The following is a 17,125-nucleotide window of genomic DNA, read 5'->3' on the forward strand; positions in this document are numbered from 1 at the left end:
TTAGTAAGAGTGACCTGACATACCCATTGTGTGGTGTGTCTTGTTATGTACTCCTAAGTGCCCTAGTGTGGTTTTTCACTAATATGGTACCACATTGCATATAGGCTTGAGTCTTAGTATAATTATTGCATGATGCATGTGAATTGTTTATTATGAAATCAACGAGTGTTTTTATGCCTTGATTGAGTGGGTGATTCATGAATATTGTGATGGGTGATTGTAATATGAAATTTAAATGATAAAGTGTTGAAATAACGTGAATTGAATTAAGTTGAGTTATGTTATAAATAGTTGTGTAATATTTTTTTATTATGCTTTTATTTAGAAATGTGATAACTCACTCTCGGTGTGTATTTGTGTTTGGGCTGATTGCCATTTTGTTTCAGGTAAGCTAGCATATGATGAGTTCCATGTTGGAGATAGAGATACTTAGTTTGTGATAGGGATATGCTCTGATAAGTGTGACATTGGGGCATAGAATTTTATTTCATATGTTATAATTCCGTGAATGATACAATAGTATTATGTTTTCTGTTTTAGTTTTTCTTTATATGTTTATTCAGAATGGACGACCTTGTTTTGAGCCGGGATAACTTTATCTTTTATTTGAACAATTTTTACTATGATTTCACTCAGTGGATGTGAATCTTTTACTCTTTCGAATTGATTTAAATTAAATGTGTTTTAAAAAAATTAAAAATTAATTCTGCATGGTTTTCTTTCCTTTTATTATTATATGTTTAAAAACTTTTAAATAAATTTTGTATGATTTTATTTATTTATTTATTTATTTATCTATATTTGTGAGGATAGAGGGTGTCACAGATACGAAACTTAATTTCACAAGCTTCAGACAACTTGTTGTAATTGATTACAACGAGACTGTAATCAATTAAAACATAGAGTTTTTGTCTTTGAAGAAAATTTTCTAACTTAGAAAATTTTCTTCATACTAACCATGATGATGCACAATGCAAAACAAATATCAAATGTACTAAGATGCAACAACCAAGATAACAACTAATACAAATGTAACTCAAGGGAGTTTGGCATGTAAAAGCCAAAACTTGTTCAAAACTTCTTCAAGCTTTTCCTTGAGCTTCAAGCTTTAGCCTTAGTTTGTTCACCATGTTGCTCGTGTTGCTCCCCCTATCTCTAACAGGTTTGGGACTTGGGGTTGGGGTGCCCTTTTTCTGGTGTAGCAACTTGTTTAACCTCAGGCTGCTTGTGGACTTCCAAGTTAGTATAAAATCTGTGTATTTGTTAATCATGTAGCATATTCATTTTTCTTCCAATTTGACATATTTTCTCTCTTTATCTTCACACAGTTCAAGCAATAGGATGTAAAGCTTAGTCATTTTTCCCACATTGAAGTGAAGTGCAATTAGGTGTAACAAATATCCATGCAATAAATTGTAGTGAGGAGTGAAAACCAATGTATATTTGTCATATGCTTATTAATGTGTAATCTCCTAAACTAATACAACTAGGATAAGTACCAACTAGGTTACTACAAATATATTATTTGGTTATTTTATGGAGCACTTAATATTATATTACATCTGTTGGGAGGAAAGTTTAGGAAGCTAAACCCTTGTCACTATTTTTATGTGTATTAGTGTTGTCTTGTATATATCAAAATTTGTAAAGATTGGCTCCCACTTCCTTCCCGCTTAATACTATTATGTTAGAGGTATATATATTGGCATATGATTAGATGATGGTAGGTAGAAATAACTTGCAATAATAATGAATCAATATCAAGTACATTATTTTATGTAAATGCACATTATTGAAAAAATCATTACTTATGTTCCTGTCTTGACAAATTTATTAGCATAAGCCTGTATTCTAATGAGACACGACATGGATTTGAGCACGCTTTAAGCTGGTTGAACTAGTGGGCTTGCTCGTGATCGTTTGGTCTTGGGATGAGCAATTCTTGGTTGAGTCTTACATGGCTTATTACATTGTTGTGCACAATTTGCAGAATGGTGGCATGTATGGATCAAACGAGGCTGTCGTCACCTAACCTCAACAATTGACTGATGATGTTTGGGATTATGTTCTCTATGGTGGACCATATCCCAATTCAACCGACATTTCATCATCCTTTTTAGACAAAATGAAGCAGGAGTTTGAATATTGATATCTAAGTTTCTAGTAAGGATCTCATTCAGAATTATCTTACCTTCACTATTTATAACCATACTGTAATTATGGCCAAGCATCACTAGCCTTGCGGGTTTAGATGCAATGGCCACATTATGTAGAATTTATTTGGAGAGAGCTTCTTAAGAAGGATGGTTTATGGTGAATGCAGACTGATCGATAGCTGATGCTACTCTGGATCTTAAACTAAAGAGTTCCAAGAAATATCTACAAGACTCGATCTTTTCGATCAGAAAGTTGGCTAATAAGAGAGGAGGTCCTCCAGTTGCATCACAGACAGGCGTGACATATGTAAATGGTTGGAAAGTTGAGGGACTGAGTATTCTTCAGAACAAATTTAGTAGAGATACTCCAATTTTGCTCCAGACTCAGATATTGGAGGCTTTACAACAAAGTTTTGTAGTTCAGTCTTGTAATTTTAAACAAAAAATCCAATTCTTGAAGTTTAAAAAAGAGGAAGCAATTGTACTTAGGGCTTAAGCCCTAGATAAGATTGTCATTTGGTGAAATTGAGGTTCTTAAGGAAAACTTGGACTTGATAAAGAGACAAATACCTTGTTCATCAATTGTAGATATCACTATTCACTACGACTCTTCTCTTTTCAGCACCTTACCTTATTCCAATCCAATAGCAAGGAGTCACAAAAATAGTGTGATTCATGGCTGCAACAAATGCGTCAATCTTGGCATCTTCCATGTGTTAAGGAAAAAGAGAGAGAAAGAAGGAAATAATAGGTTTATTCTTTGAAAGGTATGAAATTGCACGCACACATACACACGTTCACAAGCCTTTTATTTATAACAGAAAGGCTGCTGATCGAGGCCGTACTCGAATCAAATAAACATTAAAAATGCAGTATCTAGGAAGTGATCCTAGGTCGTCTCCCAACGAGCAATGGTCAACGAAACGTTCATAACAGATAGTAATAAAACAGTAATGAATTGGGGGGGGGGGGGAGTTATTTGTTTTTGTAAATTAAACAACAAGCAAATTTGAATTAGAAAATAACATAATTAAAACATGTTGTTTCCCCTTGATTCACAAGCAAGTCTCTTATCCTAGGTTATGAGAATTTATCCTTAATCAGTTCAACCACTTAATCTAACCTTAAATTAAATTACTAAGCGAAAATTAACATAAGGTTGTCATTATGTGATTAAGCAACACATACACCAATTAATCATGAACGAAACTGATCATTAAGCATGAACGTAAATTAGGTGTAGAAATAATTAATCAAGCACTAAGCATGCATGGATTAATAGCAACAAATACAGAGTAATTGGTGAAGAGAAAAAACTTATCAGAATTCAATAGTAATGACAAAACTACAAAGAGAGCTGTGCTTGATCCTCAAGAGAAAACAACGCTGGAGACTTAGCCTTCCATTAATCAGCAGAAAACGAAATTGTAGATTGAAGCAGAAATGAAATTGCAGAAAACGAATTTTATTCTATGTGAACAGTGTGCATGAACAATAAAAACTGGAATTCTAAAACCCTAGAATTATTCTCCTCTCCGAAAAAAACTCTCCTAAACTAAAACCCTGGTGCTGTTATATATGTCTTAGCCCCAAAGCTTACAAATCTATTTTAAGTCCAAGCCCATAAATGAAATAAAATAAAATCTGGACAGGATAAAATAAGATTGGAAGAAATAAAATCTGGACGAAATAAAATCTAGATGAAATAAAATCTGGATAAGATAAAATCTAGATGAAATAAAATCTGGATAAGATAAGATTTGATAAAATAAAATTGTCTGCTCTCTTCAAGTCCAAGCTCAATTCCGGATTCAAGCCCAATTGCTTATAATTCTCCTAAAATTAAATTAAAAACACAAAATTAGTCAAGTAGGCCCAAATGATAAAACTGCATAATTAATTTGACAATTAAGGCTAATCAGTAATTAAAATGGTGACAAAAAGGGTTAAGAAATAGGAGAAAATAATGACACATCAGCTGCATATCCCATGTGTCTAAAACAAAGAAATAACTACCACTAATAGGAATTACTATTCTAACACTCCCCTTTAATTCCTATACAAACAACAACATTACATTAAATATGCACCACACCCAACATATTTCTCAGCAACTTGAATTTATCAGCCTTCAACACCTTTGTCATAATATCAGCAAGTTGCAAATCTGTCCCACAATGTTTCAACCTTATCTTCCCTTTTTTAACTTGATCCCTTAAGAAATGAAACTTCGTTTCAATGTGCTTGCTATGACCATGGGACACATGATTCCTTGCTAAGTCAATAACAAACTTATTGTCCACTTGTAGCTCCATAAAGTCACTAGTCTTCAGATTTAATTTAGAAATAAGGGACAGAATCCACAGTGCTTGACATGCAGCACTACAAGCTGAAATGTACTCAGCTTCACAGGTAGACAAAGCAACTACAAATTGCTTTTTTGAACTCTAGGAAATTGGGGCACCACAAAGTAGAAACACATAGCCAGAAGTAGATCTTCTCTCCACTTTATCCCCACACCAATCTGAGTCAGAATAAGCTATGAGGTATAACTCACCTTTTTCTTTCTAATGAGGAAACAATATGCCATAATCAAGTGTTCCTTTGAGATATCTCAAGATTCTTTTTGCTGCTGCCAAATGAGATTGTTTTGGATTACTCATGAATCTGCTGACAAGACCAACTCCATATGAGATTTCTGGTCTACTGTGGCAAACAAATCTCAAGCATTCGACTAGCTGCCTAAACAATGTGGCATCTACTGAAGCTTCATGATCGTCTGTATCCAGTTTCAGATTCCCTTCCACTGGAGTATCTACCTTATGACATTGATCCATGCTGAACCTCTTCAATACTTCTTTAATGTACTTCTTCTGGTGCATCACTATTCCATCCTTAGTTTCAGCAAACTCAATACCAAGGAAGTATGATAGCAAGCCTAAATCTGACATCTCGAATTCAGATTTGAGATTGCCCTTCAACTTTTCTATCTCAGCTGGATTACTCCCTATAATCAGCAAATCATCCACATATAGGCATATTAGCAGGACTCCACCATCCTTAGTTGCCTTCACATAGATACCATGCTCTACAATATATTTTTTAAAGTCTTCACCATGTAGAAAGGAGTCTATTCTTTTATTCCAGGCCCTTGGAGCCTATTTTAGTCCATATAGAGCCTTTCTAAGTATGTACACCTTGTCTTCACTGCCTATGACTTCATATCCGGGGAGTTGCTGAATATAAACTTCTTCATCTAAAGGGCCATTAAGAAATGCAGATTTGACATCTAATTGCAAAATTTTGCAATTCTTCCAATTGGCCAAGCTTACTAGTAACCTTACAGTCTCAAATCTAGCCACTAGTGCAAATATTTCTGAGTAATCCTCTCCTTCCTTTTGCATGAACCCTTTAACTACTAGCCTACTGGCTATGTTGCCATCAGGCTTCAGTTTGGTTTTATAAACCCACTTGACCGCTATAGGAGTCTTTCCAATTGGTAAAGTGACTAAATCCCAGGTTTTATTCCTTTCAATGGCTCTTATTTCTTCATTCATGGCATCTGACCACACTTTCTCTTTAACGGCATCTTGAAATTTTATTGGTTTTGTAGCAGCCATCAAGGCTATATTCACGAACACACCCTCATCTGTGATTGCACTATTAGGGAACATGTGGTAATCTCTGAGTCTTGCAAGCATGCTCCTCATTCTTCCTGATCTTATTCGTTCTGTGATTTGTTCAGCATTACCTTCTCCATATGGTATAGGTTCATCTTGATGTCTAACTGAATTCTCCATAGGCATCTGCACGCTGACAATTGCTTGTTCTTTCTGGTTGTCTCTATCCTTCCAGTATTTTAATTCATCAAATTGTACATCTCTACTATAGATTACTTTTTTTTCTTGGGATTGTAGAGTTTTTATGAACCTATAGGGTGATAGCCAATAAAAATCATGGCTTCTGATGGAAGCTCCATTGGAGCTTGTAGGCCTAGGATCTTCTTCATCAATGGATTCCTTTGCTTCTTGGAAGATGAATGACAGCGAAATGGAGAAAGGAAGAGAAAGAGGAGATGCCACTTCAAGGAGAAGATGAGTCTAGAAGAAACTCACCACCATAGGAGGCCATGAATAAGAGCTTGGAGGAAGAAGGAGATGAATGAAGGGAGAGGGAGAGAAGAACACAAAATTTTGTGCTCTAAATGAGCTTTGAAATCTGAAGTTTAATATTCAAATGATCAAAGTTGAAAAAAATGCACACACATGACCTCTATTTATAGCCTAAGTGTCACACAAAATTGGAGGGAAATTTGAATTTCAATTCAAATTTCACTTGAATTTGAAATTGAATTTGTGGAGCCAAACTTTGGAGCCAAAATTTCACTAATTATGATTAGTGAATTTTAGTTATGGTTCAGCCCACTAATCCAATATCAATTCCAAGATTCTCCACTAAGTGTGCTTAGGTGTCATGAGACATGTAAAGCATGAAGGACATGCACAAAGTGTGACTATATGATGTGGCAATGGGGTGTAGTAAGCAAATGCTCACCTCCCCCTCTAAAATTTAATTGGATTGGACTTCTACCAATTCAATTAAATTTATTTCCAACCACACACATCAAATATTCACTTAGTGCATGTGAAATTACAAAACTACCCCTAATACAAAAACTAGTCTAGGTGCCCTAAAATACAAGGGCTGAAAAATCCTATATTTCTAGGGTACCCTACCTACAATATGGAGCCCTAAATACAAGGATCAAATATAATGACATCCTAGTCTAATATGTACAAAGAGAATTGGACCCAAACTTGGCCCATGGGCTCAAAAATCTGAGGTTCATGAGAACCCTAGGGCCTTCTTCAGCAGCTCTAGCCCAATCCTCTTGGAGCCTCTTGCTCATGGCTCTAGTGACTGGTCCCTTCCTAGGGAGGATTGCATCAGCTTCACTTTTATCATCTAGCTTTCTTCTTTTCTGATCTGGAACATAGTGTAGCATAAGGTTCCAGAGACCCTGAGATGTTGAACTGATGGTTTTCTACCTGACCAAACCTCCTATGGTACTAGTGAAACTGAGTTTTGAGTTGGACATCGATTTAGTATATAGGTAACTGTCTCCACTACTTCAGCCCAAAAACTCGGTGGAAGATTTGTGCCTTTTATCATGCTTCTAACCATATTCATAATGGTTCTATTTCTTCTTTCTGCAACACCATTATGTTGAGGTGTATATAGAGCTATGATCTCATGGAGTATGCCATTATCTCTACAGAAGTTCTCGAATTCTTTAGAAGTGAACTCCCCTCCATCATCTGTTCTTATGATCTTCAAACTTTTCCCTGACTGTTTCTCCTCTAGTATCTTGAACACCTTAAAGGTATCAAATACTTCACTCTTAGCTTTAAGTGGATAGTCATAGGTCCATAACTTCTTGCTGAATTCATCTACAAATGAGACAAAATACTTGTTCCCACCTAGAGAAGAAACTTCAAAGGGGCCACATACATCTGAGTAAATAATATTCAACAAATCACTTGCTCTATTAGGGACATAAGACCCAAATGCTGGTCTAGGTTATTTGCTAACAAGACATCTCTCACATATAGCTTGTGGATTCTTAATTTGAGGGAGACCATTGACTAGGTTCTTAGTATGTAGCATACTTAAATCTTTGAAGTTAAGATGTCCATACCTCATATGCCAGATCCAAGAATCATTCATCTTAGACTCAACTGATAGACATTGGGATTTCAGAGTGCCAATTGTGACTTGGAATGCTCTGTTGGCTGAGAGTGGGGTTTTGAGAACTTTTCTATGCTTAGGGTCATACAGCTCCAAGATTCCTTGATGCAAGTTCATACTAAAGCTCTTTTCAATTAACTGACCAATGCTGATGAGATTGCTTTTCATTGCTGGAACGTACAAGACATCTTTGATCATTGCCTTGTTGCCATCCTTTCTCCTGATCAAAATGTCTCCAGTGCCTTCTGCTTGTATAATCCTGTTGTCAGCAAACCTTATCTGGCTTTTCCTGCTTTTATCAAAGTGGATCAACCACTCTCTATGACTAGTCATATTATTGGAGCATCCCGAATCCAAATACCAAATTTCTGAGCCCCCAGATCCTTTCATATCATTCATCATTAACAAGAGAACATCATCTTTTGAATCTGCTTCCTTGGTCATATTTGCTTCATTGCCTTGTCTTCCATTATTTTGATTCTGGATTGGGTATTGACATTCAGATGAAAAATGTCCAATCCTTCCACAATTGAAACACTTAAGTGTCTTTCGGTCATCCTTTTTTTTCTTTCCATACCCCTTGTACCCTCTTCTTCTTGAAGATTCAGGTACATCTTGCTCGATTCTGAAATGTTCTTGAGTTTCATTATTTCTCTCTAGAATATCTTTGGCTACCTCATCATAACCCTTCCTTTATGTCCTCCTCCTCGCCACGAGCTCCTCCTTTTTTTTGTATGTTTGTGCTTGGAGTGCTTGATCTGGTGCCTTCCTACCTGAGCGCTCAAGAAGTCGTTGTTCATGGGCTTCGAGTGAGCCTTGGAGTTCTTCTACTTTCAGGATTTCCATATTTCTTGATTCTTCTATGGCCACCACAATATGGTCAAATTTGGGGTTCAAGGTATGTAGGACTTTCTCTACGATGGTGAGACCAGTGACCTTCTCACCATAGGACTTCATTGCATTGGTCAGGGTAAAGACACGATTAAAGAACTCAACTACGCTTTTATTCTTCTCCATCTACATCAATTTGAATTGTCTGCGCATCGTTTCAAGACACACCTTCTTCAACTGTTCTGCACCTTCATTTCCTTTCTCCAAGATCTTCCATGCCTCCGATGAGGTTTTTGCTCCAACGATCTTTTCAAAATGGGCATTGTCCACACTCTGGTAGATTAAACATAGGACCTTGCATAAGCATAAGCATTTCCCTTTCTGGATCTTAATCTGAACGTGAATGTTGATTTTCCATCTTAACAATATCAGTATGGTATAGTATAATCTAATTGAATCTTATAAGTAACTACAAAGGACCAATAATGATCAGAGAAAATGAGTGTGAACTATCTTGCATATCAAAAGAGTTAGATTAGTATATGCTTTTTCAAATGTAACACTTATCATTTCTCATGCAGCTAGTCCTTTTCTCAATGTTTTGTCACCAAGAAGTTACCTTGGGAAGAAAAAGCATGTGAAATTTAGCAAAAACATCAGTGCTGCTATTGTTGCAACAACAACAACTGAGGAAATTCCAGAGTACATATTCCTGTCTTAATTCCTTTTCCATGATCTACTTGTCTTTCCTTCACAATGATAGTGTCACCTGCATTGGGAAAAAATAGCATGGAAATTAAATAATGAATAGGTGATGGGGATGGTATTCAAGTTGTAGTGTTTGTGCTTTAAGAATTTTTTGTTTCTCCAGAATAAAAGTTAGTTTTGGATAACATTATTACAATACCATTATCTACAATCATTGTTTATAGGTACAAGCTTCCATCATGGGCTAAGTTTGAAATAGGGAAGGTTGCTGTCTATTGGAAACCCATGAATGGACTCCCTCCTACTTCAATCAGTATAAAAGTATTGAGTTATCTCATTGCTAGTTACTTAATCAATTACCTTTTAGTAAAAAAAAAAAATACAAATTTTGGCAGGGAGAAAAGCCGTAGATTTGATATTGCCATTTGGTGAAATTGAGGTTCTTAAGGAAAACTGGGACTTGATCAAGAGACAAATAGGTCTAGAAAATGTGGAAATTTTATCTGCAGCAAATGTCGATTCCTAGGCCAGAGCTGGACCATTAGCTTCTTTACTAAATCAAAATCCTCCTTCACCTGGAAAGCCAATTGCCATCTTTTTAACTGGATAGTATTTAGAATTTTCCCCTTTCTTAAAACTAGTTCATAGTTTCTACTTCTTTTTTTTGGGTCATCTAAACATAAGTATAATTTATTTTTATTCGATATATATGGAGACAAAGATGAGTTCCTGAACCTTTACCTTGTGTTTGGATCAGGAATTTTAAAATGTAATTTGAAATACCTAGAATTTGAATTGCTTTGATTTTAATTTCTTTACTAGACTTTATAGAAAACAAACATAGTCTAATTTTGAAATATTAATTAAAAAATATTTTTCAATTTTTATAATTTAAAAATACAAAATATTGATAATTTTAACTAGGGTTGTTATGCCTGACCACAACCAGTGGTATTTTTAAACCGACATCAACCAAGATTATTTTTTCGGTCGACATCAAATAGGTTTTTTTTTTGTCAAAGTATGCTGGGAATATTTGTCAGCTGGCGTCAGCCAGGACTATTTTTTTGCTAACATTGGTTGAGTCTATTTTTTAGCCGATGTTGGTTAGGTTTTTTTTTTTTTTATCAACGTTGACTAGGATTTGTTTGGCTGACACCGGCTAGGGTATTTTCGAACAACATTGACCAAGGCTATTTTTAGCCAACGTCGGCCTAAAAAATCCTAGTAGGCGTTGACAAAAAAATATACCCAATATCGGCTTAAAAATAGCTTGCTCGATGCTGACCAATAAAACCTACCCGATGTCAATCGAAAAACATCATTGGTAAACGTTGGACGAAAAATCCCTAGTCGAAGTTGGCTAAAAAATAGCCCTGACCAATGTCGGACAAAAAATCCTACCCAACATCAACTACAAAATAGCCTTGGCTGATGTTGGCTAACAAATAGCTCTGACTGATGTCGATTGAAAAAACTCTAGTGGATGTTGACTGTAAGAACCTAGTTGATGTTGACTAAAAATAGTCATGCCTGATGTCGGTCAAAAATACCTAGTCGGTGTTAGCAGAAAAAATCCTAGCCAACATCAATAAAAAAACCTAGCTAATGTGGTTAAGAAATAGCTTTGACTAATGTCAACTAGAATACCCTAGTTGATGTAAGTAAAAAAATCCTAACCGATGTCGACTAAGAAAATCTAGTTGACATCAGCCAAAACACGCTAGCTAACATCGACTGAAAAATAACCCTAGCCAATATTGGCTAAAAAATAGCTTTGGCTAATGTTGGTTGGAAAAACCTAACTGATGTCAACTGAAAAACCCTAGCAGGTGTCTACTCAAAAGTTAGCAATGACCAATGTTAGTAGAAAAAATCTAGTCAACATCGGCCAAAAAAAATTGTTGGTCAACATCAACTGAAAAAACCTAGATGTCAACGACAATCTACTTGGAGTCTTTTATCCAATGCCTTTGCGGGGTAGGATTGTATCATTGTTAGTAAGAAGGTGTTAAAAAAAGAGTATTGAAAATCATCAGATATTCAAATCACTTTGAATTGTTCGCTTACATTTCTTTACAACTAACTATTATACCATCCATGTCCTGTGGATGAATTGTATGGTTTGTGGTTGCAGGTTGGCACATGAATAACATAACTCATAGCACTTAAAACATCAAAATGGGTTAGATTTATGATGTGAGGCATTGCATAATGATTTAGATTTATCCGGAAGCTAACTACTGTCTTTACGGACAAATGTCCCACTAGATGAAGTGTGCAAGAACATTTGGTTGGTGGACTCAAAGGTAGTACTGAAATCCAATTTATTTCCTTCATGTAGAAAGTAATTGTTTGTTTTCCATTCTATTGATCTTTTGTTCTTACTTTGGTAGGGTTTGATTGTGAGTTCCCATAAAGAATCACTCAAACATTTTAAGAAGCCATGGGCTCATGTACATGAACTTGTTAAGGAAGTTGTAAATGTTGTCAAGGTATGATCTTTGTCTCTCTGTCTCACACTTCCACCAGAGAGAACAGTAGTTTCAAATGTCTTGCATTTCATTGTTTTCTTCTCAGCAAATTTATCCTATGGTGTTAATTGGAACATCAAGACAAGGGAGAACTTTTACTAAAGATGCGGTTGAAGCTATGTCTTCCATTAATGAGGTAATACGCCAATCACTTTGTTCCTTTTAATCTACTAGTTTTTACCTGATTACACCAAAGAATGTACCTTTGTGTATAACATTGAACATTTTCGTGTTATTTATAATAGGATTGAATGGTCAAAGTAAAAGTGATTCTATCTATCTATCCATCCATCTATACATATCCTGATTTTGAAAAAAATAACACTTTCTAAGATGGTTCTTTAGAAAACCATCTTAGAAAGTATACTTTCTATGACATTTCTTTCAAAAAATCATCTTAGAAAGTAGACTTTTTAAGACAGTTCTTTGAAAGAACCATCTTAGAAATGCCAATTTTTTTAACATTTTTAAAACAAAAACACACATTCTAAGACGATTTTGAAGAAAATTGATGTAGAAATCGAGATTCTAAGATGGTTTAAAAACTTTCGTGAAAAGTGTTGACTTTCCACGATGGCCAGGCATGGCAACGGGGCGGGTCGAGGTCGGGTTATGCTTACCCCACCCCGCCCCTGACTCCCTATTTCCTTCCCCGCCCCCGCCCCCGAAACCCAACGGGGGTGTATATTTACCCCCCATCCCTGTCCTCGACGGGGTCGGGTTTTCCCCGCCTCACCCCGACATATTTATAAAATTTTATTAAAAAATATTTTTTCATAAAATGAAAAATATAATTTTAAATAACAGCCATAACATATTTTTAGATTGTACATGACAACATAAAATTCAATCCAACACTAACATAAAATTCTATCTAGTAGTTTCATGTTTTAATGTGTTATATATATGTAATGATATTTTTATAAATTAATTATTAGCGGGGCGGGTTCGGGGTGGGTATTAATAATCTCATCCCCGACCCTGAACCCGACTTTGGCTATCGGGGAAAACCCAACCCCGACCCCGGTCAACTCGGGTTTTCCCCATCAAAATCGGGGCGGATCCGGGGTGGTCCCATGGGTTTAGGCCTCGTTGCCATGCCTAACGATGGCGGATTCCAAGACGATTGAAAACTATCATGGAAAGCCAGAAAGAACTGTCTTTGAAAGAAATTTTTGTAGTAGTGTTCATATAACTTCTCCACAACCATTGTAACTGATATTTCAATTGTCGAAAAAGATTTTGCTTCTGAGTGCGTTCCAATCTCATGTTCCTTAGTGAAATTATCGAAATTGTCAATTCCAATCAAAATAACTCCCTTCGATAACACATTCAACTTCTCGATCGTATTTCGATTGTTTTTGAATGGACTCTTCTACTCCTCTCGAGACAAGTACATTGAAACATGATTTTCATAACTTAGTCAAATTTTATATAACAGAGGTAACAACAATAATTTATGATAGAATAAAATTATTCTACATGCCACTACATAGACATTAACTCTAATTTTAAAAATTAAATTAAAATAAAAAATAAAAAAGTCTTATTTTTGAGAAGGAAATTATTATGTTAATCAATTTTATAATATAGTACAATTTTTTAAATAATGGTAAAGCAATGGAAACGGGTTTCCTAAGTTCTTTGATATGTTTTGCTTTGTTAAGCTCAATTGAAATTGAAAAAGTTTTTCGGAAACTATTTTATTATTATTATTTTAACGTTACGTTATTTATTTTAATTTTTATGATAAAATAAAATATATTTGTTTTCAAAGAAAAGTTATTTTAAATTTTAAATTTCAGCTGTAAAGAAATAAAATATCTTCTAAAATACTTTTGTTGAAAAAGAAAGAAACACTTTACAAAGAAACAAAAAATAAATAGAGGTCATTTTTTTAAAGGCAATAGAGGTCATAATATTCATCTATTGCTTTTAAAGGTAATATATCATTATTTTCGTTAGATGGATAGAACAAAATCATCAAAACAATAATAGAAATTCATTTGTATTATCTCATTTCATTTAACAAAATCATTTATAAATGAAAATAAATAAATATTATTCTAATTTTTAAGATGATAAATATTTTAAAATAAATTAAAATGTGAAAAGTTATGATTATTTAAAAATATTATTTGTCACGCGAAATTTTAATGATTAACCAAAGTAGATTCAGTTATAACTGCTTAAACACAATTCCAAAATTTGAGTGATTGAATTAAGTGATTTGATCGTCAAGAGAGAAAACCGGCCTCTTAACCTTTGGTGGGCTCTCAAGTTGCTAAAGAAAACACTTGATTTAGGGTGAATCTTAACTAGAATGTAAATAAACTAAAAGAAAAAACTGAATTTGAAAGTAAGCAATAAAATCCGCGATGGTAATATGAAAAATAATTGCATTGATTGGTTGTTTATTGTTGAAGGTCCCAACAAACGTTTCTACAATAACTATTATACTATAAAATCTAAACTAACTTAATATAAATTGTGTTTATCAATGTTCATACATGACTTTTTCATTTTCAACTAATTTGGCTAGTTTATTCGTGTTTCGGCTAATCAACCACGCGACGCATATCTGACATTTCCAATTTTCCAAGAACCACTTCTTAGATCATGGGATCTTCACGTTCACGACTGATTTAATCCAAAATCCCATGATTTTAGCCTCAATTGAAACTTTGATGAACTTATCTTCTGCGCTTCCTCTAAATTTTCAAAAATTGGCTGAATTTTCTTCTATAACGGTCATATTTTATCATTTATCTGAAATAACAAATAAACCCCTTTTCTGCAAAGTTTCTATCTTGATTCATTCAATTAACTAAAAATATTTCGACTGGTAACAAATGTTCTCTTATATCTTGACGCTGATTGGTTAAATCAAGGGTTAAGATATATTCATTTAATCCTTCCTTCTTTTTTAACCTTTACAATTGACTTTGCATTTATTATCTCTAGTCATTATGTCTGCACAACTCCTATCACTTTAAATAGTCTCTCTTTATTGTTGTTGAACCATCCGATTCACCCCAATCCTTGCTTTCTTCTTGTTTCACCTCTGGTAATCATTCCTTTGATTTCACCATGTCTACCACCAGCAGTTTTCAATTGAGACCCCACGAATATGGTGATGGCTATAACGATGAGTCATCATCTTCTTTTTCCATCTTTTTAAATAATCAATATGATTAAGAATAGTCCATAGCTCCTGATGGTTTCATTAATCCTCTCAAGGTCCACAAATTAAAGGACATTTCTACCTTCATCCTTGATTTGAAGATGTAAGAAATGTCATTACTTTTTTCGATCATTACCTTCACCATGATAACTATCTGATTCCTATTAAGTCATAGTTTCAGATAAGTTTTGTTCCTTCCAATTTGGGCACTTGGCCTAGCGGTTCTGACCCTTATTACAGGTATCTTTGACACCATCAACCTGACTTGTCACAATGTTGAGCCGAATTTCCCTTTGATCTTTAGTTGCTTTTGGTCCACTCCATGGACACTTTTGTGTTCCCTTTTGATTTCATGACCATCACTCTGCAAGATATACCCACCATCCATCCTTGTTGTTGATGATGAAATATCTTTTCTATTTGACCAACCCTTTAAAGACCTAGGATGTTATTTTAATCGATCCCCTAATGGCTACCCCTATTTCATCACGGCTCTTATGAAGAAGATGGATATTATTTCTAATGCAGAACACATTTTTTCCTCTTATTTTGGTTCTATAAGTACTTTATCTACTATTCTTCAAAATCCATTGTTTATGAATATGCCCCCCATGTCTCTTTGCACAAATCGGACAAGCCTAAAGCAATTGGGATTTGGTTCCTGACTTCTCTTTATAAATCCACCTTTCTACTTTTAGAAAGAGTGAATATTAAACATAACATATACAGTGCCTCTGGTCCCTTATGGTTTTTGCAACTTTGGATCACTATGTATTTTCCAATCTTTGTGGCCAAGCAACCAAAATTGATCAAATCATTGAATCATTATGCTAAGGACCCCACTCTAAGAGAATCTCTTTAGATCAAGTCCACCACCTCGGGTTTGGATTACTTCTTCATAAAGGCCAATTTTGGCATACTAGATGATGTGGGTGCTTTATGGAATCCCTCAACTATTGACCATGTCATTCCTGACTAGTTGAAGATAGATCCTCTTATCGATTTGGAGGCTAAAGCAGTACAATCGGCAAACTAGGGTAGCATCTTGTCGACTAAGGATTTACTTTGTGGAGTCAAGCATGCATCTAGGTATAACAAGATTTATGTTGAGCCTTACATCCCACAATTCATGGCTCAACAATTTGACCTTATTAAGCATCTCCCTATGTTCTTTTGGACAATGACTTTGCCTACTTCTCGCCCTTTATTGTCATGCCGAAGAGGTAAAGAACATCATCAACTTGACTCACTGGATGCATAGCCTTTTTAGGTTCCATCTATTATTTCCCGACCCAAAGAAATCCACTAGTTTCTTTAATTGGCGGCCTGTTATAAAAAATTCCCTATTTCAAGATGTCTTTCTGTTTACCTTTCGCAAGCAAAAACCATGTTCAACCAGATCCTATTGCCCAAACTCCAAGCCAACCCCAGCTTTCATCTCATATGACTTTTGTTTCAGCTAAGAAGAAGAAGAGCTAATTGGTTGGAATCATAATTAATCCTCTACCAGCTCCATAAACAAGTATTGCTTTATATCTTCATCTTTTGATTTCTCCTTTCCTTGTTTTTATTCAGCTAGCACTTTCCTTTATAGCCAAACATCAAATTGAGATGATTAATTTGGAAAACATAGAAGAGGACACTTTTCTAAGGTCAAATCCTCTAACTTTCAAGAGAACTACTAAATTCGCTACTGCTCAGAAATCATATATTCTTGATCCTTCTTCGACCCAAGTATCAATATCTACTTCTCATATTGTCCTGCTTCTTTATCACCAATCTTTATTTCTAATTCAAAATTCTTGTTGACTTCAATCACAAGATCACTCTCCTCAATGCCAAACTTAAAGGTAATTAGGATTAGTATGTTCAGTTGTATGCCTTAGAAAATTCCTTTGACCATATCATCACTCATTTGTTGCATCAACAAGAAGAACTAGAGAAAGATCTGAGCATAGGTGAAA

The 17,125-nt window shown here is 34.9% G+C and overlaps 1 protein-coding gene across 1 annotated transcript; it reads left to right on the forward strand.

The window, feature by feature from the left end:
- Positions 1-11,692: 11,692 nt before the first annotated feature.
- Positions 11,693-13,107, forward strand: LOC113000204 (NADP-dependent malic enzyme-like; the record flags this gene model as incomplete). The annotated part of the gene is made up of 4 exons (XM_026126879.1): positions 11,693-11,752; positions 11,840-11,938; positions 12,024-12,113; positions 12,916-13,107. Coding segments are annotated over 4 exons (441 nt in total), but the record flags the coding sequence as incomplete, so codon positions are not given.
- Positions 13,108-17,125: the final 4,018 nt, after the last annotated feature.

This window comes from Glycine max, chromosome 18 (genome assembly GCF_000004515.6).
Source record: "Glycine max cultivar Williams 82 chromosome 18, Glycine_max_v4.0, whole genome shotgun sequence".
NCBI lineage: Eukaryota > Viridiplantae > Streptophyta > Magnoliopsida > Fabales > Fabaceae > Glycine > Glycine max.